This window comes from Juglans regia, chromosome 2 (genome assembly GCF_001411555.2).
Source record: "Juglans regia cultivar Chandler chromosome 2, Walnut 2.0, whole genome shotgun sequence".
Classification (NCBI taxonomy): domain Eukaryota; kingdom Viridiplantae; phylum Streptophyta; class Magnoliopsida; order Fagales; family Juglandaceae; genus Juglans; species Juglans regia.
Genome location: NC_049902.1, coordinates 9,056,696 through 9,080,178, shown reverse-complemented (window position 1 = coordinate 9,080,178; position 23,483 = coordinate 9,056,696). Strand labels below are relative to the sequence as shown.

Sequence of the window (23,483 nt, the reverse complement as noted above, 5' to 3'; positions counted from 1 at the left end):
AAATTATATGTATTTGTAGAATGCATGGAAAAACTAAAAAGTGCCAAGTCGTCAGAAATTCCATTAGCCTCCGACAGAAGAAATTCATTGTTGTCTATAGATAATATAGTCGTTGCCATCCTCATGATGGACCATCCATCAGTGTAGGTAAGGTAGCATTCTCACTTCGGCATGTATCTTTAAATGCCGACTAAAGACATTACATACTACCAATGCCCACTAAAATCCCTCACTAGAACCATGAAAAAAAATCTTGTATAAGGAGATCTATTGGCCATATAAAAGAAAAGAAGCATGGGGCATCAAGCAAAATTAATTAATCGTCCATTAATTGATGTCAGAAAAATACAGATGCAAAATACGAACCTGAATGTATCATGTAGTTTTTTTACATTGATCCTCGCACTAGTAATCATAGGACCCATAAATTATACCCCAGCCCTTTAACCGTGAGTGAGTAGGTCTTGAAAAATAATTACACCAAGTAGCTAGGTTCATCCATCAAGCAAAATCTAAACTTTGTACGAAATAGATAAATTTCCTACAGTGCGCTGGACATATAGTGCTAGCTCCCTTTTGTTCAGGGGAAATTTTCTTATACGATGAAGTTTAAAAATAGGACTTCTATTCATTGTAGTTTCTGTTTAGAATATCACTCCCTAGATTAGATAAATATGAGAAAAAAGTGAATAGGAAGCTTACCTAGAAACTATTATAGATGTTCACAGTATTAAATAGTGAGGCAATGAATAATCGTAGTAGCATTGCTGTTGGAAGAAAGAACGATAGAAATAGATGGAGGCGAAATGGTTGTATTTGAGGTAAGTAATATTCCATGATAAATAAGATGAGCAGATACATTATCACACTCGTTATCCAGGCTCATGGGCTAAGTTCTCATGGGCAGTATTGGCCTAGTTTCTTAAAACATAATGACGCCTTCCTTGTGGCCACCACTGTCATTGTTAGGTCTATCGATCCCATGACTTAGACCGGTCCTATATTGAACTAGTACATCCACCTATATTGAGCTAGGCCTGCAAGTAAGGCTTCATGAGGTAAATGAACTGCTAGGTAGACCATAATATTGAAAAATGAAGGAGGAAGATCATCTCCAACTTGCATAGAATGACAATAATATCACTCTTAAGCTGCGTCAATAGGTTCACATCAAGTGTTCTTGGACATAGTTCTTTGAAGAAATTGCTAAGCTCAATCAATGCCAAGCTAATATCATTCCTTAAGTACCCACCAACTGCAACAGGAAGTAGTCTTTGCATAAAAACATGACAATCATGATATTTCAACTCTGAGATTTTGCAATCACATGCAGACACGCATTTGGAGATATTCTTAGCGAATCCATCAGGAAATTTCACTTTTGACAGACACTCACAAAAATTACACCGCTCACCATCGTGGATCAAATATAATTCCTTTCTTATACCCAGATTGGACAGGTCATGGCATGAATTGATATTATCTTTTATTTTCTCGGGAATGTTCATTAACGTGCCCAATATGTTGTCACATATGTTCTTCTTAGTATGCATAACATTCAGATTATGTCTAAGCTTAAGTGTTGACCAATATGGTAAAGTGAGGAATATGCTTCTTTTCGTCCAATTCATTTCCTTTGGAGTACATTTGCGCATCTTCGAACCCTTGCCAAAGTGCACATCTCGGAGACAAGTTAGTTATTTGATAACCTTTGGTCCCGTTCAAAAATGTGGTGGTAAGCGATGATCTTCTTTACCATTGAACACACTTTTTTTAGTTGTCCATATGTGATTCGGTGGTAAGAATCGACGATTCCCCATATATGTATGCTTTTGGCTGTAGGTTAACCACATAGAATCTAGACCCAGGTTGCACGTCAGACATGCCAATTTTCCTTTAGTTGACCACTCGAAAAAGTTACCATATACTGGAAAGTCATTGATTGTCCACAACAAAGCAACATGCAGCAAGAATGTTTCCTTGGTGGTGGCATCATATGTAGCAACCCCATTTTCCCAAAGATCGTTCAATTCATCTACCAAAAGCTGCAAGTGCACTTCTATTACATTCCCCGGTGATTTTGGACCAAGAATAATGAGACGTCATAAAGAATGCCTCTTTCATGCATAACCACGAAGGCAAGTTATACCGAACAAGGATTACTGGCCATATACTATAAGAATTAGCCATATTATTGACAGGGTTGAAGTCATCACTTGCTAGACTCAACCGGACATTGCGAACATCCTAAGCAAACCAACCATGTTCTTTATCAAATGACTTCCAAACCTTAGAATCAGCAGGATGCCTCATATCGATGCCATCATTTGGTCGTTGCTCTTTCATAAGTGTTATTTTTATGTAATTTTTATCACTCTTTTATTTATGAAAAGTGTCATTTTCCCTTCAATACTATTGATTTTATTTTATTTCTACATATTTTTATTTATTTTCTTGGATTTGAAGGAATGAAAAGATTTAGTGCAAAAAGATAGCATTTTGATACAAAAGAAGAGATTACGGATCCATATCGATGACAGGCAATGAGATCTGAAGAGAGCCGATGAGATTTGGGCTAGGAGCCTTGTCCCGTGAGCAACAAAGAGATTTCTCTCGCCCAAATGCAAGAAGACATACCTCTCGATAGGCGAGGACACTTGTGACCAGAAGGCTCGACCAGAAGGCGCGAAGACTTGGCGACAAGGCTCTAAGCAGTTAGATTGGGAGACTAGTCTAAACGACCAACTTAAACATCATGGGCAACAACTAGAAAATATGAGAGGAGTCTTTCATCTCGATCGGGAGTCTTTCCACTCAGTAGTCGAGGAGAGGGTCGTGTGGTCTTTGAGACCTCCACGCTCGTAGGACCTTCCTACCAATTATATTCAGCGCACATGGCATCTACCCGATGGGTCCCTTTCAAGTTCCGCAATCAATCTATTGACAACCAAATCATCCCGAACTCCACAATTCAAGTCGCATATTACTGAATCTTCCATTTTAGATAATTCCGATATGCTTGGGATAATTTCCTTTTATGTTAATATTTATCTTTAAAAACTATTTTTTCAAATCTTTAGGCGAGATAAAAAGCAAAATATTCCAACTCCTCGTCAAAGCAAACTACAGATTGACTGCTACTCTTTCATTGCCCGCTTTTGGATCCTGCTCCATTATACGAAGGCATTGAAAAACAAATTCACTGCAATACCAACATCAATACCGAGTTCAATGTCTGAGATAAACCACTACCCAAACTTGTCCAACGCAATTAAAAAGGCGAGAGAGAGACTTATCGTTGAAGTGAAGATCTTGTGAAAGGAGAAGCAAGTTCTGTAAGTGCTTTTGGTGGGGGAAATGGAAACGTCAACAAACAGAGGAAGGGTTAGATCGAGAAGGGGATGTTGAAAATCAGAAGAGAAAACACCCAAAATGTCGCTGGAAGAATAAGATTAATAACAAGTTTATTGTCGCGTATAATTTTTATTGTCATAATAGTATTATTTCCATTGGATATTTTTAGACGCACTAGACCAAGAGAATTTGTGACGATAAGATCATCACAAAATATCAAAAAATTGCCTTAATAAGTGAAGGCACTGCTCATGAAACCTCTTTAGCGTAATTAGCAACAAAATTTTGCAACGACACCAAAATCGTCGCTATTACATGATAACAGAGGCGAAATTTTTTGTGGCATTGACAAAATCGCTGGAAAATGGCGATTTTCTTGTAGTGCCCGCCCAGCAAATTAGTACTGACCAGACTAGGCTGTGGGATTAAAAATTAAAAAAGAAAAAAAATAATAGTCTTGAAGCTGATAATTGATTACTTACTTGGTACAGTTATGTTTTAGTCATTCAGAACTTAATCACATGCATGGATATTGGAAATATACATGTGAACGTGCAAAAATGAAAACTAAGGCACAAGTAAATTAGAAAAGAAAAACTCTTCTTACAACCGGCTGGGGAAACCCTTGCATAACCGAGCCCACTTTTTATAAAAAAAATATATATATATATATTATGTTTTCTACTTCTCTCTCTTCATTTCGTTCAGCTCCACTCTTCATCTCTATCTGTTCTTCAAAAATCTTTTAAGTCGCGTAAAACTAACAAAAGAGAATAGCAAAACTGACGAGGCAGAAATCTTTGAGACGACCCACGAAACCGAAATCTATAACCTCAGTTCCCCTTCGAAACCGAAATCTTCCCACTCCCTTCGAACCTGAAAGCTCTACCTCTCCCTTCGATCCTCTGCCTCCCCCATTTCTTCCAGTCCTTTTTTGGTCACGGGGTCAAGTTTTCGTGGGAGGAGAAAAAGCAGAGGCTTCGAGTTTTAGTTGCGGGGTTGTCAACAAACACAGAGTAATAATTTGTGATTTTTGTATTTTTGGTTGCAGAGGCTGCTAGTGAGGTGAAAGTTTCAAATGAGGTAGATGAAAATGATGAGGAAAATAAACGGTCAGAGAGCAAAACTGACAAGGCAGAGAATGAATCTTCAGCGCATGAGGTGAATGCTGTGGAGTTTCATGGCAAATGGGGATATAATATTCAGCGCAGCCAAAATCTTGTCATGCCTAAGTCAAATAAAGGATTTATTGGAGTTTCGTGGAAAATGGGGATATAATCTAGTTGAGGGGACATGATTCTCTTATGTAGATCTTACCTGATGCAAATGAATATCATTTATTGAATTAAAAATGCAATTGAGTTATCTCTCTCTATCTCTCTCGTGGTTGATTGTTAGTAACTTGTTGTTGCTCTTTTGACTGCATCTCCTGCACCCATTATCGGCAAAACATCATTTAGAAAGGAAACGAATGGGAGAGATGGGGTAGTTGAGGAAGGAGAGAGAATGGAAGGAAGAGAGGGATTTGAGGGCAGTGAAGGAAAGAACAACGTCGTCTGCAGAGCAGTTGGAGAGGGAGAGGAAAAGGAGGTGGTGGAAGGGCTTGGAGGAGTCACAGAGGAGGGTGGCATTGTTCTTGCTTTGGCATGGGTCCTCAAAGGTTGGGATGTTGAGGGATTGCAGGGGCCTGGGTTGCTTCGGATCGAGCGGCGAGAGTGAAGAAATGAAGAGGGAGTGGCATGTGTCCTTTGCCTTTTACTTTTTGTTTTTTGTTTTTTTTGTTTTTAATTCCACGTAAGGTTTATGTACAGCCGATTACCTCCCGATTCCACATGACGGTTGTCCGTAGCAGATTTGATTAGAAAATTATGGCAGTAGTAAAGAAAATTAATTAACTAGCCGCCATTAATTATCGATCAATATTAAGTTTAAATTAAAGAATTAAAGTGTATATTATGGGGATCATGATCGATGATCAATATCGCCATGATCTAATCTATTTGGAATGGTAATAATAAAGAGTATTATTGTAAAACAAAAAACAGAGTATTAATGTTAGTATGATAGGATCTGCAAGCTTTATATACTCTTGTTGAAAAAAAGCACAACCTATCATAAAAATATGAGTTTTTTTTTTTTTTATATAGATGTCAGATTTATTCACATTTTTAAAAAAAAAATATACAATTACAATACTCTAGAACAATATAATTCATTAATTTTTTTTTAATAATGCTATATACAGTTGTGGAATGCACAAACGTCGTACAATCATTTTAAAAAATAGTAAAATCTATTATTAAAAAATTAATTTCTTTTTATATGTTTCTTATATTTATTTATTTTTTAAAATAATTATATAGCACTTGTATACTCTGGAGGTATCATTTCTTTAATTTGTTATAGCTAGATTAATACAAAGTGGAGTTGATTGCACGCATATAGGCACGTACGATGGTCCAAGTTCTGAATAGCTAGAAATCGCACCCACCCTTACTGCTAATTAATTTATACCCAGCTAGCTAGCTAGGGGCGCTAGGGGAGATTTTGGTTGCTACAAGAGAACAGAAAAATTTCTTAACAGATTCTGCAACAGCTGAATGTCTTGCACTGTGGAAAGTCATAGAAGTGTGTAGAGAGCTCAATTTCAACGGAGTTTTATTCGAGGGTGATGCCCAAGTTATAATGAATGCTGTCAATAAAGGAGATGAGGATTATTCTTCTTATGTGAGTGTAATTGAAGATGCCAAAAAGTTGTTAAAAGCTACAGAGAACTGGAGTGTTAATTTTGTTTATAGGGAAGCAAATGATGCAGCTCATGCTTTAGCTCATGAAGCTTTACTTTTACATACAGATATAGTTTGAATTGAAGAGATTCCTAATTGTATTAAGAGTATCATCTGTAAGAAAAAATCTTGTAATGAGGTTATAGTTCAATGAGCAGAGGTATAGTTTCAAAAAAGAAGCTAGCTAGGGGCGCTGGGTATCAATCCTAGCTAGCTTCCTGAAATCTCACTTTTCTTAATTAATATATATAATCAATTTCTCAAGCTCATGATCCATTAATCGGTTGTCATTATGGTCATGACATGATCTATATATATCTCCTTAATTCTCCTCTTTTCCTTTTTATGATCTTTATTCTTTCATTCTTTCATACATAGCACATTAATATATGAATAATTTTATATATAATTATAAAATACGTAAATATCACGTAATTATTTTAAAAAATAATAAAATTTATTATTAAAAAATTAATTTTTTTTATATAGATTTCATATTTTATTTTTATTTTTTTAAATAATTATATGACGGTTGCACAATTCATTATTATAAATATATTTTATATATATATATATATATATGTTTATAGATGAGGCCGGGAAAGAAAGTTCCTTATCAATCAAATTAGAAAGAAAAGTAATTAAATCGGTAAAATAAACTAAGATTCCTAAGCTAATTAATTAATTAATTAGTGGCTATAAAATAATAAAAAAAAAATCTCTTTACCCGGCGGCTCTTTTGATTATATCATCGTCATCATGACATGGAGAGTCTTTAAATGATTGAGGAATAAGAACCTAAGCAAGACAGTGATATGGCTCACTAGCTAGCTAGAGCTACTCTTTTTTGTGCATGATGGGGGATCCAAATCCATCCAAGAATATTTTTTTTTTTTTTTAAGGATCGAGCATTGCTTCTGAAAAGCTTTGCTCCTTTTTATCACCTTTGAAGTCGAAGCTGGTTGCATGCATGTGGGATCAGTTACCAGCCATGATCATCGATCCATCGATCTCTACCTAAATATATTCCTTTCCTCTCTCCCAATTGATCTAATTATTACTCTAATTAATTGAAAAAATAAATTAAATTAAGAGTTAGTTTACATACATTTTTTAAATGGAGACTGTTCTTATAAGTCCATACAGTTATGTTTAAAAAAAATTAAAATTTTAATAATATCTTTTTTAAAATAAAATTTTTTCTCTTTTTTATCATCATTCATTAATAAGACTGTACACGCAGTCTTCTATTCAAGATTGTAAATAGAATTTCTCTTAAATTAATACCCGGCTAACGAGCTAGCTATAAGTGCATCAAGAATCAATGTGGTAATGCATGGCCATGCATGCATATATGATCTTACAGATCATTGAAAATGATGTCAATCGGACAATTTGCATATCTGCACAAAATATATTTAATTATCCAATGGAATCGACTACTAACAATATTGTGATCATGATCATGATCAGTTGCAAAGGAATTAAATAAATTCGTACGTCGTCAGCTTATTAATTTGATACCAAACAGCTATATATATATATATATGTATATATTCCTGAAAGATATTTAATGGTTGGTTATTCTTTTGATCGCAAAATGTGGGATTTCATGACTTTATATATACCTCAAGATGATCTTATACCACTTTAATTATGCAGTACTGACAGATACCCCAGATTGAGATTTTCACTGTTTACGTCCAAATCCCGCTATATGCTTGCTTGTAAAAAAGACTTGTACCGGATCATCTATTAATTAATTAGGAGTATATATATTATTGTTTTGAGCTTTTTTGGCATGCCTAGGTTCATCTTCTCTATCTTTTTCTTATTGTTTTTTTATTTTTTTTTCCCTTCTCACGTTATAAATGACTAGGTGTCAATTGATCGATGTTTATTAATATAGCTATAGATAGGTGGATGCATCCATGGCAGCTAGCTAGCTAGCTAGGTCAAGTTATAAGAAATAATCACAAACCCTGCATTAATCATTACAAGAAAACTGTTTATTTATAACCAGTTAATTCTAACGAAATGATTATTTACAGTTAAAATGAGTCTGTTTTGATCACAAATAATCTTTTCGTCGCAAACAAATGATCACAAATACTCGTTTTTCTTGTAGTGAATATAATTAATGTTCAACTCATCATGTTCGATAATAATTGAAAACAGTAGTACCCCTAGCAAGCTACCTTAATGCTAGCCTAGGGTTCGAATTAAGGATCGATGGAGCTAGAAGATCATCGTCATCAACCAATTATACCCCATGCATTAAGGCCTTTTGAATAGAATTTTAATTATAATAATTAATGTCACTTGGGAAGATTTCATGTAAAGCACAGTACTACTCCCGCCGCCCAGCTCCTTTATTATATTGCATGCGTACGTATTAAAGTAGTCACAAAATTTATTAAGTAGTAATCAATGAGCAAGGGGCTAGCTTGCCCATCATCATATATAATAATATTCTTGATCTGTATGATGCTTCTCCAACATTAGTTTGTGTAATTAATTTATATCAATAAAGTTAGCTAGCTAGCTAGAACATAATTACAAGTTAGGCTACTAGACATTTGACAAGTTAGCTAGGCTAGCAGCGCATCTCACTACGTCAAAAATAAACATTTGAGACAGATTATTTACAACGAGAATGATTATTTAAAATAAAAATAGATTCATTTTAACAGAAAATAATCTTTTTTTACAGAAAACAACTTTCAACAAATAAACACACTACAAGAAAAATGGATTTTTGAGGCCATTTAATTACGGCGAAAAGGTTATTTGTGACTAAAATAGACTCATTTTGACTGTAAATAATCATTTTGCTGGAATTAAATGGCCACAAATAAACAGTTTTCTTGTAGTGACAATTTTGTTCAAGTGAAGATCAACTAGCTAGCTAAGATGCTTATAATTCATATTCAACCAAAAGATGTTGTATATTTAATTGTTATTATTAAATCTGTGAGGTTGATGGATGGAACAGTGAATCAACTTGTATTGATGATTCCAGGTAGGAGCAAGACCACCCAGCTAGATCATCTGCATCGATCATGATCTGTTGTAGAGAACAAAATTAAAGTAGGATTATTAATGACGACTGTTGATCATCATATATCATCTGGTGCGTGTGAAAGGTTTAATTCATACTTCATGTGGTTGTGGAATATATCATGCTTTTTCTTCCATATTAAAGTAGCCAGGTCCATCATGTAATTATATAATTATATATATATATGCAGCCTTTATTAAAGTTGTCCTGACATATTGTAATTGGATGGTATTTACAGGACATGATCTACGCGGTCTAATTATATATATATGAAGGAATCTTCCTTAATTAATCATCTTTTTATGATCATGTGTGATGATAATGCAGATGACTATGACAATCACTGATGGGCCAATGAGTACCACACACATGCAGTACCAATTAGAAGAATATTAAATCACTACAATTGAATGAAAGCAGCACAATCGAGCTAGCTAGCTACGGCCTTCATCATGCATCATGCTCTGGGGCACCTGATTCAAACTTCATGACTCGATTAATAATATATTATTAACTAATTAAATTCGAGCTATATATATTTGATCTGAAATCTAAAGTTAAAACAAATTAGAAACCGATCGATCGAGTTGACCTTGATTTGAGCTCTCGAGTTCGAATCATGAATAACTTTTTGGAAAGACTGGATTTATACTTAAGTTCATATTAAGTATTATTGCTTAAGTTCTTTCAACTCCACTAAAGGTGGCCCTAGCAAGTCCTCTAGAAAGACATACGGATCAAACTCCCTCACTATTGAGATATCTTCCGACTTATATCATGCCCATGATCACTTTGTGCTGAGATATTCGATAATGGTGAAGAGCTCCTACGTACGTACGTACGCACTGCATTGAATTGAAACTCTGCTTCTTCTATATCACTTCCTTCCTATAACACTCAAAACAAGTCTAACATTGGATCAACCAATCTATGCCCAATATCACATGATCACACCCTGCCATGTGAAAAATCACCCAAGTCTGCAGGGAGGTGCAGCCCTATTCTCAACCATACAATCCCTGAGAACTCACTAACAAACCACATGATCTCCCAGTGATATAGTCAAGTGACTCGTATAACTATCCGATCCAATATTATTAAGGATGAAATATGAATAATTTTACTAGGTATAAATTAGGTTTAATGGGCTATTTTATATACGCCTACGAGCTATAATTTATTAAGGTTGGTTAGGAATTCTTTATTAGAGCTATAAGCCCAAAAGTTTATTTTAAAGCCTGTTAAGATTTAGTGATTTTGGTTAATATTCTTGGGAAGCCCAATTGGGATTTATTGGATAATTTTAAATAGGTCATGAGTTCAAAATTTATTATGATGAATTATGAAACTTCTGTTGGTCTCAATAATTAGGATAAAGTCTATTTAATATTTATAAGCAAATGGGCCCTTATCCATTTGATAGGTCAAATAAATTATTTAAAAGCCCAAAAATATTTATGGGACAAGTTAGCCTCATTTAGAGTTTAAAATAGACCCGTTAGAGTTGTTAAGTGACTTAGCCCATAAAATTGTATGCAAGCCCTATAATATAGATGGACTCACTAAATGGGCCAACTTATTTGTTAGAACACAAATAAGGACCCATAGGTCGAGCCCAAACTTATGCGTTGATAGGAACTAATATCATGACCCATGGAAAAAGGGCCCAAAATTGTGACCCATTTGCCCAAAGTTGCCCACGACCCATTATAGAAAACCTTGACCCGAATGGCCTAGATACAGGATCCGAAAACATGCTATAAAGCACCCAGCCACTTGGTTTCAATATCCACTCACGTAACATAGTGTTGCCCTAGGGTTTTCACTTCAGGAGTAGCCACCAATTTAGGGGTGTCAAATCGTGTTAACGGGTCGTATTCGTGTCGTGTCAAGATATATATATTATACTATATAGGTCAATCCTAATCCAACCCGTTAAACTTATCGTGTCAAAATCTCAAACCCTAACACGATCCAATAACATAACGAGTCGTGTCGTGTCAACCCGTTTTGACTTATTTATATAAATGGATTAAAACAAACCCAAAATTAACCTCTTTAATCTAGTTAAGTTTAGCATAATTTTATATAAATGTTAAAATCACAATATCTATAAAAAATATAAAACTAACTACAAGTCCAAAATTATAATCTAAACAATAAAAATATCGAAATTAAAATCTCAATAATTTTATTTTTTAGGTATAAGGGAATAATTATAATTTTAACTTTCTTAATGGGTCATAACGGGTCAACCCATTTTGACCCGAACCCGTTAAGGGTAAACTCTAACCCTCTTTTATCGTGTCACATATTGACACCCCTAGCCACCATTGCTCCTTTTTACTCTATAACCATACCGCAAGCCCCCTTCACCCTCATGGAATCCACGTCCAAACTTAGGCCTAGTTTATTTTGACAAATGAGATGAATTAAAATTAAAGTTAAAAGTTGAATAAAATATTATTAAAATATATTTTTTTAATATTATTTTTATTTTGAGATTAGAAAAAATTGATTTGTTTATTTTATTTTATTTGAGAATTTAAAAAAGTTGTAATAATGAGTAATGCTACATACAGTTGTGGAATGCGCAAATACCGTACAGTCGTTTTGAAAAAAAAATGAGGTATACTATTAAAAAATTAATTTCTTTCTATGTGGATATTATATTTATTCATTTTTTTAAAACGACTGCATGACGCTTGCTCATTTTACGACTGTAAATATCATTTTTCCTTTAAAAAGTTATAATGATTAGATGAGATGAATTAATATTATCAAATAATTTTGACATTATTGTTATGATTCCTTAATTATTAAATATAAAAAAATTATCAAGCAGTCAATTTGAACGATAAATTTGGAAGGCAAAGTAATTTTTTCCATTTTATATATCCATGTGTTTTATCTTTGTGGGGATGGCCTCGACCTAATTTGTTAGGCTTTCTTTAGAGTCATTCAGAGTGCGTTTGGAACATAAATTACTCTCAACTCATCATTATAATTTTTTTAAATCTCAACACAAAATATAATAAACAATTCAACTTTTTTAAATCTCAAAATAATAATAATATTAAAAAGTAATATTCTAATAATATTTTATTATCTCAACTCAACTCAATTCAAATAACTTCAACATTCAAACTCACCCTCAGTGTCTCTGTATGCCTACGCCTTTAGTATGATTTTAGTAAAACTCTGTACCATCACAGCCCATCGTCTGAGCCCACGAAGCCCACCGAACCCAGCCCATCAAAGCAAAAGTTGACTAAGGAGTGAAGGTAGGTCACGCGTTCTCTTCCTTCCTGAGTTCTCCTTCCTCTGTCTGAACTTCACAGACTCTCTTCACATGGCAAACCCTAGTTCTAGGGTTGTAAGACAGCTTCTTTTGCCCAATAAACCCATTTCCTTCTTCTCCCATCTCTGCCGCCATTTCAAATACCCGCAAAGCTCTCAGTCTCTCTCTCTGTTGAGAACTTTTGCTTCGTCGCCGTCCTCCTCCACGCCGCAAGAACCAGATCCCATTCCCCTCTCCCTCTCCTCTGAGCTACTCAAAAACCCTGACTCGGAACCGCTTCCAATCTCCCAAAGACTCCACCTAAGCTTTTCGCACATCAATCCAATACCTTCCTTGGTCCTCTCCACACTCAATCTCTGCCCCGATGCCGGCCGTACGGTCCTGGGGTTTAATCACTGGCTCATCTCTAAAACTAGTTTCACTCACACCGATGAAACCCTGTCCTACTTTGTCGATTACTTCGGCCGACGCAAGGATTTCAAGGCGATCCACGAAGTCCTCGTGAATGGAGTTGGACTCGCTGGGCCTAAAACCCTGGAATCTGCCATTGACAGGCTCGTCCGTGCCGGGAGACCGACTGATGTGGTGTCGTTTTTCCAGAGGATGGAGATCGATTACGGGCTCAAGCGAGACAAAGAATCGCTTTTGCTGGTGGTGGAGAAGCTTTGCGGTAATGGGTATGCGAGTTACGCCGAACGAATGGTGAAAAACTTGGCAAAAGAGTTTTTCCCCGACGAGAGAATTTGCGATTTGTTGGTGAAAGGTTGGTGCGTGGATGGGAAGCTTGACGAGGCCAAGAGATTGGCTGAGGAGATGTATAGAGGAGGGTTCGAGATTGGGACAATGGCGTACAACGCGATTCTTGATTGTGTTTGTAAGATTTGTAGGGAGAAGGACCCGTTTCGGCTTCATTCGGAGGCCGAGAAGGTGCTGGTCCAAATGGATGTTCATGGGGTTCCAAGAAATGTGGAGACCTTCAACGTGTTGATCACAAACTTATGCAAGATTAGGAAGACTGAGGACGCCATGAAATTGTTTTATAGGATGGGAGAGTGGGGTTGTTATCCGGATGAGACTACGTTTCTTGTTTTAATTAGGAGTTTGTATCAGGCGGCGAGGGTGGGAGAAGGGGATGAAATGATTGATGGGATGAGGTCTGCCGGGTACGGTGGCAAGCTTGATAAAAAGGTATATTATGGGTTCTTGAAGATTTTGTGTGGCATTGAGAGGATTGATCATGCTTTGAGTGTTTTCAAGAAGATGAAGGAGGATGGCTGTGAGCCCGGGATCAAGACTTATGATTTGTTGATGGGTAAATTGTGTGCTCATAATCGTCTCGATAGGGCGAATGCGCTGTTTAATGAGGCTAGAAAAAGAGGTATAGCCATGGAGCCTACGGCATATGCGGTGGACCCAAGATATGTGAAGAAGAAGGTGAAGGTTGTGAAGAGTCAGAAGAAGAGGGAGACACTGCCGGAGAAGATGGCAAGGAAGAGGAGACGGCTAAAGCAAATTAGATTGAGTTTTGTGAAGAAACCTAAACGAATGATGCGGCGAGCTTACTGATCTCATGTGTTTTTAGCACACTATGTTGGGATTATCAAGTGTTATAAAAATGGTGATCAGGTTTTATTTTTTTGAGGTTTGAATCATTTGTCTGATGATTATTACGTTGTTCTGATTTTCTCTTGCTGTTTTAATCTTATGGTTAGCGACACTAGAAATAAAAGTTCTTGCAACATGGGCAATCGTACTTTTTTTCTTCTTGTCAGCATACTAAGCTTGTTAGAACTATTCTTTCTTTCTTTCTTTCTTTTAACAATCTTCATCTATGGAACCTACTTAAAACACAGAACTTCGTAGCCTGTGTATGCAATATTTTGGTTGATCCTATATGCAGTTAGTAATAAGTTTTGCACTGGACTTTTGAAACTGGATGATGTTTCTATTCAGCTGTACTTCTCCATGGCATGTTCAGGATGAGGTGGGGGGGTGCAAATCTCCTGTTTTTCATCATTTTTCCTGTCTTACGAGTTTTTTAGTTGAGAAGTGTGTTCTTAGGTTCAACCTGAAGATGATGGTAGGCAACATAAAGATGCAACAAAGCTCTGCTGTTAATCTGTTATCAACTTTGACCCAATTTGGTTGGTCATGTGATTGCAGATCAGTATCTCTCTTTCCTTACTTTCAAACCAATACGTTTTTTGTTCCGAAGTTTGTTCACGGCAAGTTGATGAACATGAAATAGAAATGGATATAAATGAAATGAGTAAAGTGTGACGGGATGTGCAAGATGCAAAATATTTTTTTTCTTATTAAAGCTGTTTAAATAAATAAAAAAACTCAAATAAAAATTATGTCATCAGTAATTTTTACATAAAACGGTTCAAACTAAATTCTAATAATATTTAGCAAGGTACCATTATCCTTCTAATTTTATAATATTTTTATTCAATTTTTCCTTTCTCTATTTTTAAAACTCAATAAAATATTTTAATTCAAATTATTTTAGTACTATTTACATATTTCTCATCCTATCTCATTTTGTGAATGAAGCTATGTTTGGATGTTGAGATAAGTTGAGTTGAGTTGAATTTTGAATAGGATTATTTTGTAGATTCTATTGAGATGAGTTTAACTTTTTTAAATTGAGATAGATTTAACTTTTTAGGTTGAAATGTATAAAATAAGTTGAGATGAATTTAACTTTTTTCTGAGAAGTTGAAAAAATAGTGTGTTCTATTAATAATTAATTTGAAATGACTTAAATTTAATTCAACAACCAAACACAATCTTAACCTATCTATCTTGGTAAACTTTTATAAATAGAATACATGGGCTTATTAATACGTTAGATTACTGCCTTCGGCATTATTTAGTGTCATAATTTCATCAAAAGATGCGATACTAGGATCGTATCACCAATGGTTACACCTTTCCTGTCTAACAAACTTAAGTATCATCTACATTCGTCTCGTTTGAATAGTAAAAGTATTTTATTTTATTTTATTTCATCTTATCTTATCATTATAAAAAAATTTTAAATTCATATAAGATATAATAAATAATTTAACTTTTTCAAATCTTAAAATAATAATAATATTAAAAAATAATATTCTAACAATATTTTATTCAACTTTCATCTAAAATTATCTTATTTTATCTCACTATCCAAACTGCAACTAAAATCTCTAGAATGAAAGGAATACCTTCTAAGCTCATAATATTAAAGAGTTTTGTATTTTAAAGAACTTTTGGTACCTTCTGTGTTTTCGCTTACCTAAAATTCGCACTCAATGCTAATTTCTTGACGAATAATCCATGTGCTAAGGTTGATTAATAAATGGTTGCTCAATTATAAATCTTGTCTATCAGCCATTAAAAAAAAATCAATTTAAAAAATATATATATAATTTGAATCGAAATAACTTTTAAAGTTTTTTCACAAGAATAATTAGAAGAAATGACAATGTTAGTAGGGGTGTTCATCCGGGTTCCAACCCGGGAACCCGGATATACCCAGATCGGAACCCGGGTTTCAAATCCGGGCCGAAACCCGGACCGGGTTGATCCGGGTCAGACCCGGGCCGGAACCCGGACCGGGTTGATCTGGGTCAGACTCGGGCCGGAACCCGAATGAATCCGGGTTTTTGAAACTGGAAATCCGGGTTCTGGGTTGTACCCGTTTTTTTTTTTTTTTAATTTTATATATATATAAAGGGCTAGAAGCATATTTTTTTTTTATAAAAGCCTATAATTAAAATGTTGAAAAGCATAATTCTTCTATATTTATTAAAACATTTTTTAAAAAGTGTTGAAAATCATAATTTTTTCTAAAAGCATATATTTATGAAAAACATTTCTGAGTCATAATTAAAAAACATAATACTAACATTTTCCAGAATAATAAAAATATATAAAAATGAAAAACTAAAATGCATGCAATCCACTATATATTACACTATTTTGTTATTTACACATTACATTACATTGGAAAATACAAAATTACAATATATGAAGTACAAAATCAGTAAGAATGATTTAATCTAAAACCAAACAGCAACTTCAAGCGATTGGACTGAGAGATCCTGCAAAAAAAAAAAAAAAAATCAAGTCAAAAAGTGTTCTTCCATGTATGTGTTTAAAGCTAATTCTTCAACATAGTCAATGATACTCATGTAAAAAAGGCAAGTCCAAAGGCAACAGTCAACATAGTCAATGATGCGTATAGCACTCAGAGGACAACAGTCAGTGTTCAACTGTAAATCTTGCATAGCAAGAACTGTGTACTTCAAATCTGATGCTTTGTAAGAGATATAGTGTTCTAGAGTTGGATTCTGCAAGATGCATGAATGAATTCATATTCAGGAGCTAATCTACTACACAGAAAGTAGACAAACAAATAAAGGAGAAAATGCAAACTCATGGGTGACTAGATTGATCTAACGTCCATCTCGCAAGAAATACAGCTGATGCAGCTATCACAGATGGAAGGAAATCCAAGAAGCCATTGTTTTCTTGATACAGGTTTTCAGCATGCTGAAATTCAGAATTTGTTTTCCCTATTTCTCCCCCAAATTTTTTTTTCCTTTTCTTCAAATTGGCTTTCTCTACGCAGCCATTGCAGCATCTTAGCATTATAAGAGGAATTGTTTTCAAAAAAATAGATTAGAAAATAAATTACATATGGAGGAAATAATCCAGTGGGAAAAAGAAAAACTAAGCGAACACTGACATCGTTTTGTTGGGACCTAATTCTCACAGCAATTCAATAAACTGAAGTCTAGATGAATTTGAATGTATTAAAGACATGACTCTAGATGGTTGATGAATTATATTATAACTTTCTGTAAATCAACACAATGCACAGGAATAACTAACTTTATAAAATGAAAAATACTCTATGTAGCTAAGTTAGAATGTCTCGAGGCATTACATAATAAATATTACCTAAAACATTAATGACCTAAAACCAGATATAATTGGCTTCTCAGCTAGCCTTCTCCAATGTCCAATCCACATGTTGCACCATCCAATCAAAGCAAAGAGAAGCCATTATAGATAAATAATATAATCAACAGTAGAACAAATGTTTGAGAAGGCTACCTTTTTACTAGGACACGAGTTTAGTATCAAATCTGTTATAAGAAAACTTATGCCCACGATCTAGATCTCACAAACCCAGATCTAACCCATAAAAATACTACACAAATATTACTCCATTCAAACATCCACATCAAAATAAACCCAAAAACAACAGCGAGAACAAAAACCCAATCGCAGAAATCAAGCCAAGACCAAAAACAGATCTTCCAAATAATAATAACCCACGGCTCTAGCATTTTGCAGCTAAATAGATCTAAACAGATACTCCTCAAACATTCAAACAGATCTACCATAAAAATACTCAAACATTCAAACATTCTCAAAAAAAAAAAAAACCCAAAATCAACAAAACAGAGAAGAAAACAGAGGGGAGGAGAAAGAAAACATACCCAAACAGAAATCCGTTCTAATCTCTTGGATCCCAAGCTCAAGCACTTCCACCGTTTGACATCATAGATAGCAGAGAGAGAGATAGAGCAGATGAGAGAGTGATTTCGGGAGGGACTAGGGCATCGCAGAAGCAGACGCAGACGCAGACCCAGACGTAGACGCAGGCACAGAGCAGAGCGAGAGAGAGAGCAGATGAGAGAAAGGAATCGGGATGGAGGCGTAGGGCATCGCTCTTCGCAGAGGAGGGGGAGAGAGAGAGAGAGAGAGAGAGAGAGAGAGAGAGAGAGAGAGAGAGAGAGAGAGAGAGTTGAGTGTGATTCGGAAGAGGGGGCGCTAGGGTTTTCTTTTCGATGGTTTTAGAATTTTTATGTGTAAACCCGGGTACCGGGTTTAAAACCGGTATCCGGGTGTCAAAACCGCATCCGGGCCGGATGGGCCCGGCTTTTAAACAGCGGGTACCGGCCCGGGTGTATTCCGGGCCGGAACCCGGTTATCCGGGTTCCAGACCGGGCCTGGAAAAAATCCGACCCGGATGAACAGTCTTAAATGTTAGACATAACTTGTAATGGACATACGATTAACAAACTACAGCTAGCGTTTAGTACCAACCGGGAAGTAACGACAACAATGGAGTTTGTATCACTTCGTTGGATGAAGTTAAAGAGGCTCTCTCGTCTATTCCTATAAATAGTTCTTCAGGGTCAGATGGTTTTGGTGCGAGTTTTTTTATGAGCTGCTGGGGGAGGTGGTAAAAATGGATGTTTTGGGAGCTATCTCAAAATTTTTTCTATCTAAAAGTCTTCCGAGATTTTATTCGGCTTCTTTCATTGTGCTTATTCCAAAGGTAGATGTACCTTCGACGTTTGATAAATTTAGGCCGATAAGCCTTTGTTCAGTCTTCTATAAAATTTGCTCGAAAATTATTGTGAATCGTCTGACAGGTGTTCTTCCCAAATTGGTATCTCTTGAGCAATGAGATTTTATACCTGGGAGGAGTATGAGAATATTAGTCTTACTTAGGAAATGGTTCATTCATTGAAGAGAACGTCACAAGGTGGTAATATTATCATTAAAGTTGACATGGCAAAAGCATTGGATCGGGTGGAGTGGAATTTTTTGCTGGAGGTATTGAGGAGTTTTGGTTTCCCTCCTCCTTTTTGTGAACTAATTCATGCTTGTATTTTGATTATATGGTACTCTGTGATACTAAACGGGACGACGAAAGGATTTTTTCAAGGGGGTCGGGGATTACGCCAGGGGATCCCCTTTTGCCTTATCTCTTTATTATTCTTTAGGAGGTACTCTCTAGACTTTTTAAAACATAGCTTTACGGTCAAAAAAATTGGAAAATTTGTCCAAGCTAGAGACACTCCTCATATTTCACATCTTATGTACGCTAATGACATTGTGATTTTTCTGAATGGAGGAAAGAAGTCGGTGAGGGAACTGTTATGGGTGTTTGAAAAGTATGAACATTGGTCAGGACAGAAAATTAATAAAGAAAAAACAGCAATATTTTATTCTCCAAAAATTTCGTTGGTCTGAAAGAGAGCTCTTAAAAGGCTGACAAGGTTCTCGGAAGGCTCGTTTCCTTTTAAATATCTAGGGGTTCCGATTGTCTTGGGGCGTCTTAAGCATGAGCACCTGGAGGAGATGGTTAACAAAGTCTGGAACAAAATTAGTGGTTGGAAAAGGAAAATCCTTTCATCAGGAGGTCATTTGATTCTTCTTCGGCATGTGCTTTCTAGTATGGCTTTACATATATTTGCCGTGTTGCAGGTCCCTCAATCAATTATTAAAGAATTAAACCGAATGATGAGCACATTTTTTTGGGGTGAGGTGAATGGTAAAGGAAAAAAAAAGTGGGTGGCATGGGATAATATTTTTAAGCCAATAGAGGAGGGAGGAATGGGTTTGCATAATTTGGAGGATATGCAAAAAGCATTGCCTATGCGGTTTGCATGGAACTTAATTCAAGGAGAGTCTCTGTGGGATAGGTTCTTTAAAGGAAAATATGGGGCTCTTCTCCTTGGTGTCTCATTGATATGAAAAAAGGAACGAGGTTTAGGAAAATGATTATTAAAAGTATTTCTAGTGTCCTTAATAATGCAAAGTGGAGAGTTAGAGATAGGAATATTTTATTTTGGTATGATAAATGGAGAGATGGGGGTCCGTTAATTGATGAGGTCCAGATAGTGGGTAATCCGATGCTTAAAGTTAAAGAGTGCAAGTTGTCCAATAGTTGGGATGTGGAGCTGTTGAGTACAATAGTCGGACAAGATAATGTGGAGGAAATTATTGAGACTTTGGCCGAATGTAAGAGAGGGCATGATGTATTGATCTGGATGAAGCATGAGAGTGGGAATTTTTCTACTAAATCCGCTTGGGATTGCATTCGTATACAAGGTTCTAGTATGGAGTGGCATTCTTGGATGTGGCATAAGTTGCTCCCACTTAAGATTTCGGTGTTGATGTGGAAAGCATGGAACATGGCTTTGAGAGTAGATGATTGTCTTCGACGTATTGGAATCCCGATAGTTTCTCGTTATGATTGTTGTGACGAAGGTAAGTATGAAGACCAAAACCACGTACTTTTCGAATGTGAGTTTGCTAAGGAATTATGGCATTATTATAGAGCTATCTTTGGTCTTCCTCTTGGTCTTACTTGGAGGGATACGGTAATAATTTGGTTTCGACGTGCGTTCTCAGTATCTCAAGTGGGGCTCATAGTGGGGCTTCTACCTTCCATAATTATTTGGCACCTTTGGCGTAGAAGATGTACTGCACGCATGGATGGTAGTACTCAGTCTATTAGTTCGGTCTGGCTTTCTATTAGAAGTTGGATGGGTTTAGTAAGTTGAGATATGAAAAAGGTTAGTAGATATTCTAGACATGACTTACAGATTATACAGATATTGAATATTCCGGCGTTGGTTCCCGATAGGAAGTATTTAAAGCTAGTTGCTTGGCAAAAGCCAGCCTAAGAGTGGTTTAAGTTGAATACAGATGATAGTAGTCTTGGTAACCCAGGTTATTCAGGAGTGGGTGGTATTATTAGAAATGATCGACGCCATCTGGTTTACGCCTTCAATTCTTATATTGGTTTCGGTTCAAATAATAGAGCTGAATTGTTAGCTATTTTGTAGGGTCTCAAAGCCTGTAAAGATCTGGGGATTAATTTTGTAGAAATTGAATTAGATTCTCAAGTAGTGATCCCATGGTGGAATAGGCGAAGGTGTGGGGTGTGGTACCTGGAAGAATTTTAGGAAGATACTCTAGCACTTATGGTTCTTTGGTGTGCATAGTTAGACATGTTTATAGGGAGGAAATAAGGTTGCTGATTGGTTGGCACGGAGTGGTGCGACTGGACTGAACTTTGAATGGAGATTTCTCAAGGATGTGCCTAGGTTGCTTCGAAGATTAATCCGTTTGGATATACTGGGTTTGCCATCTTTGCGTTGCTGTTAGCGTCATTATTCATGTGGCATTTTTGTTGAATTGGTAAGATTTTATGATTTTATGCTTTTGAGTTAAAGTTGTTTGTGGTTCTTTTACAAAAATGGTTTTCTTTCTAAGCATTTTAGTATGTCTTGTCTTGATGTTGTTTTTTTTTTTTTTTTTTTGGTTAGAGGCTTCCAGTAATTTTGACACCTGGTTTAGGAACTTTCTTGTTTATCTTGTAACACCAGGTGCCGGTCTGTAACCACGATTTTCCTCCGTCACAAGTGAGGGTTTATTAGCAAAATTTGGGACGGGGTCACTTATGGACAGGTGAACCTTGGCTCTTCTTTAAAAAAGAAAGACAACAATGGAGTTTCTTTTTTCTTAATGAGAAATTATCTTTGCAGTTCTAAGGTGTGCAAGTTTCGTGCATGCCTTTAAAAAAAGTAGAAAAATCTGAGATCCACATGAAAAAAAATAATAATAATAATTTTTAATAGTGGATCCTACTTTTTTTTAAAATGAATACGCGGAACTTGCACATTCTAAAACTATATCTAGCATTACTCAAATAAAAAAGAGTTCCTCTAACTAATATTTCTTCTAAACAATAGAAGGATTTGAAAAAGGGAAAAACTAAACAAAAAATGTTCATTCTATCGAAAAAGGTTGTCAATTTCTTTGTTTAGTGTTGTGAAAAACACATACCAACGATGATAAATAAATAAAAGAGCAATGATCAAGATCACACGATACATACACAATTTATGTGGTTGGCTAATATGCCTACATCCATAGAGCTGCAGAGATTTTATTAATTCAGAGAAGATTACAATCACATAATCTCAACTCACTCACACTAGGGCTTTTTCTCTCTCACAATAAGCACTCACACTTTGCCTCTTTTGTTCTCACTGAAAACTGCTAAAAACGTGTACAAGAGATCAAAATATTACATATTTATAGAAAACGGTGCCGGAAATCCTAATTAGCCAAAAATACATCCTTCGCTCGAGTGGCATGTCGAGCGTGCTTCGAGCGAACAACCAATGAACATTGGCTCGAGCTGTGTGTCGAGCATAACTCGAGCGAACACTAGGGTTTGTGTCTCGCTTGAGTCCACTATTACATGAGACTTGAGCGAACTCACGGGTTGAGCTCCACTCGAGCCCACTATCGAGTGCACCTCTAGCAAACTCATGGGTTGAGCTTCACTCGAGCGCTAAGTCGAGTGACAGTCGAGTGAACTCACGGGCCTTTTCTGCTCATGAACCAAGCTCCACATACAACCCAACAATCTCTCACTTGGAGACTGGTTCTCCACATGCGAGCCACTATTTCCAGTTAAGCTCTATCACCTCTACAGTTCCCGTCTTTAAGCCAGAAGACACACTGAAATTGAGCCCAACTTTAGTCTCTCACGTGCATTGCCCTCAGTCAAGACATCCACTGGGTGATTCACAACTCCCACTGCACTAGAAGTATCCGGTTTCGAACCGATCTTGGCAACCTTAGCCAACTTCCCCAAGCTTACATGAGGAATGGCAAAACTGACTCTCTTTTACTTCCTCATCTGATTCGCGAAACCAAACCTGCCTTTTTGCACTCCTGTATCTTCCTGTACATCACTAGGCACTAATGTCAAATACAAAGAGTTAGATTTCTTACTATGCGCCAAGACCAGCGCACCCTGAGTGATCTTCCCCACTCCTCCAAAAAATGCTACTGCATAACTGTTGTCATCAAGTTGTCTCACTAAAATTAGGTTTTTCTTCAAATCTGGAATGTGCTGACTTATTGTAAAGTCCACACGCCCTGTTCGGAAGTGTGATGCGCACTTCACCCACTCCCGCTACATCCAGTGTCTCTCCATCAGCCGCGTACATATTTCCAAAATCACTAGCAATGTAGTTCTGCATGATCTCTCAATGTGAGGTGCTATGGAACAAAACTTCTAAATCCAACACCTGATCATCAATCGGATTGTGCACGACAAGGATTAGGGCATCCTATATTTCTTCAGCCACTTCATTCACAACATCAT

General features: G+C 36.1%; 1 protein-coding gene across 1 annotated transcript; it reads left to right on the top strand.

Annotated features, from left to right (window-relative positions):
* Nucleotides 1–12,494: 12,494 nt before the first annotated feature.
* Nucleotides 12,495–14,255, top strand: LOC108994218 (pentatricopeptide repeat-containing protein PNM1, mitochondrial). Its single transcript, XM_018969350.2, has one exon. It carries the CDS (start codon nucleotides 12,554–12,556, stop codon nucleotides 14,066–14,068), a length of 1,515 nt encoding a protein of 504 aa, XP_018824895.1. The 5' UTR covers nucleotides 12,495–12,553; the 3' UTR covers nucleotides 14,069–14,255.
* The last annotated feature ends 9,228 nt before the right edge of the window (nucleotides 14,256–23,483 follow it).

Excerpts from the sequence above, each read along its gene's own strand:
- LOC108994218 (XM_018969350.2), top strand. The coding sequence starts at position 12,554 with ATGGCAAACCCTAGTTCTAGGGTTGTAAGACAGCTTCTTTTGCCCAAT.